Here is a 2,446-nt window from a genome sequence, read left to right on the forward strand (position 1 = left end):
CGGGGTTGACACTCACAGTGTCCTGCTTTTGCGCGTTTTCAGGACTTCTCACCCTGGGCGTGAAAGAGTCCGCCATGGTCAACAAAATATTCACTTGCGTCAACGTTTTGGTCCTGGGCTTTGTCGTCGTGTCGGGATTCGTGAAAGGCTCGGCCAAAAACTGGCAGCTGACAGAGCAGGATTTCCAGAACGCATCCGATCACCTCTGCTCCAACAAGTGAGTCTGCGCTGTCCTCGGCGGTCGGTGCGTTTGGGGGATGTGACCGGCTGGACCCTTAGGAGTCCTTTTAAAAACGTGATTTGGCTTTGAGTATTTTGTTAACTTTTTTTTTTTGGCAGGGAAGTGGCTGGTTTGAAATGTGTGTTAAGTTCTGTTTCCTTTCACCAGACAGAACCTTGTATAGCAAAAGAAGCTGTTGAGGAAAACAGAACCTTCGTTCTGATTCCAGAACTGTGTGCAGTTGAGGGTCGTTGTCAGACTCGCTCTAATCCGTCTGTTCTCCGATTCCGTTGCGCGGCCAGCCTCGGGGTTTTGTGTTCGGAAGGGACTTCCTCCGCGATCCCACAGTGACAGCACTTTCTTTGAAATGCCTTCCTATTTAATGACTTAGAAGGAAGAAGAAACATGTGAAACTTCCATCAAAGGTTTTCAGGGTTACTGAAGTGCTGAGATGTGGTTTTCACAATCTCATATGCCCACACTGGAATTGGGCTGCGTCGGCCCTGGAAAACAGTGGCCCTTGTCCCTCCGACGTGCCTGGCTCAGGACACCCAGGGTTAGAGGCAGGTGACGGGCTGGCTCTCGACCCTGGGCCTTTTCAGGCCTCTCTGTGAACCCTGACCAGCAAACTCATGTTATTTAGGACACAAAAGCCAAGCAATTATAATGTGTCTTTTTGATCTTTTTTGTCAGATTTTCAGGTGAATCTTAGGGTCCTACGATGGAGAAAGGGGAACTCGACTTTGCCTACGATTCTGTTTTAATTATAGCTGAAAGTTAAACTGCTCGGTAAAGAGACTTCTAAATTTCAGTGGCTTCAAAATGAGGTCTCGGCTCCCAAAATGAGCCATCTGGGCAGCCGGCCAGCAGTGGCCGTACATAGGCTTCAGGGACCCAGATTGTCCATGTGGTGTTCTGTCACCCCCGAGGGTCGTCCTCGTCTGCCTGGTCAGAGCTGGGCTGTGGGCACAGATGGATCCACCTGTCTCAGAGAGTGGAGCAGGGCGCGCCCAGTGCTCCTAAGGACAGATCAGAAAGACCCACGTCCCTTCTGCCCTGTCCCCTCGGCCAGAATCCAGCAGATATCTAGCTGCAAGGGAGGCTGGGCAGTGAGAGCCCACACTGCGGGTCTGCTGGCCACACACCGACTTGGTCACCGGTCACGGGCCAGGTGCCCAGTGGTCTGGTCAGTGGGCAGGCATTGATGCGTGATGAGTTCATGACCAGAACGCAAACCAGAAGCTGTTAAATAAAATGCACGAAGCTTCATTATTATTATGTGGTTAACAGTTCAGATAAAAAGCCTACTGTGTGAGAACTGCGTTACAGAGAAACGAGGACGTTTAACGTATCCTTCCTGAGCATTCCCAAGTCGTGTTTATGCCAAAGGGACGGGTGCCCATTCGTTCACGGTGGAGAAAAGCCAGCTCGGATTATGCTTCGAAGGAAGAGCCGGCCCTGAGCTCTGGGGGCCTGTCTTACAGGTCAGGAATCACAGGTCGTCAGCTGTGAGGTGGTTTTATCATTTTGTGAAGAGATTGTTTATCGCGGCCGATGGTCTCTACTCTCGTCGGCCACAGTCACACTGCTGTCCTAGCGGTGACGATCTGTACTGTCCTCCTGGGCAAAGTGGCATTTGCTGCCCGGCCCCTCGGTCCCGGGGCGGGTCGGGCCTCCTTCAGTTACACCTGCCCCCATCCCTAGGGACACGCTGCTAAGGGCGGAGGGTCAGCCACTTGGAGGGGGGGTGAGGGCGGGGACGGGGCACAGCCTGCGCTTTAATTTCACTGAGACCTGTGAGGGTCTCCCTTTTTTAAGTCAGCCGCAGACTGGTGTGTTTTGACGGAGCCACACGATCTCGCCTGACGTCGTTTGTCCCCTAAATTTATAGAAGCGACGCCTGGTGAAACAAGGCGGCTGCACAGAAGCGTCTCCCTCCCCTGCTCCAGCGCCCGCTGCATTGAGCATGGCGACCGCTGGGTGGCCCCGTCCCTCGTGTCGGATGCTTGTGTAAACATGTCCAGGGATGCGGGTGCTTGTAGGTTTGTTTCCAAACCCCGGGTCACTGCGTTCGGTAGTAGACCCTTCACGTAGTGCGTCACGACGCCCTTGCAGATCGCTCCGTGCCCACGTGCCTAGCCCTTAGTCGTCTCCCCGTTTCAGAAATGCAGGCTGCAGCTTTTCTTTTTAAATTTTTTTCACTACTTCAAACAATTTCGCAGTAAA

At 53.0% G+C, this 2,446-nt stretch overlaps 1 protein-coding gene across 3 annotated transcripts in view; it reads left to right on the top strand.

Annotated features, from left to right (window-relative positions):
• SLC7A1 (solute carrier family 7 member 1) overlaps nt 1-2,446 on the top strand; it is a 30,762-nt gene that overhangs the window by 11,524 nt on the left and 16,792 nt on the right. The window contains exon 4 of one of the 3 annotated variants that reach the window (XM_023530683.1): nt 43-217. The exons of the other annotated variants lie outside the window; for them this stretch is intronic. Coding sequence (XP_023386451.1) covers nt 43-217 — 175 coding nt within the window. The remainder of the gene's footprint in view (nt 1-42; nt 218-2,446) is intronic. 3 annotated transcript variants of the gene reach the window in all.

The sequence above is a fragment of the Pteropus vampyrus genome, unplaced genomic scaffold, assembly GCF_000151845.1.
Source record: "Pteropus vampyrus isolate Shadow unplaced genomic scaffold, Pvam_2.0 Scaffold52, whole genome shotgun sequence".
NCBI classification, from domain to species: Eukaryota; Metazoa; Chordata; class Mammalia; order Chiroptera; family Pteropodidae; genus Pteropus; species Pteropus vampyrus.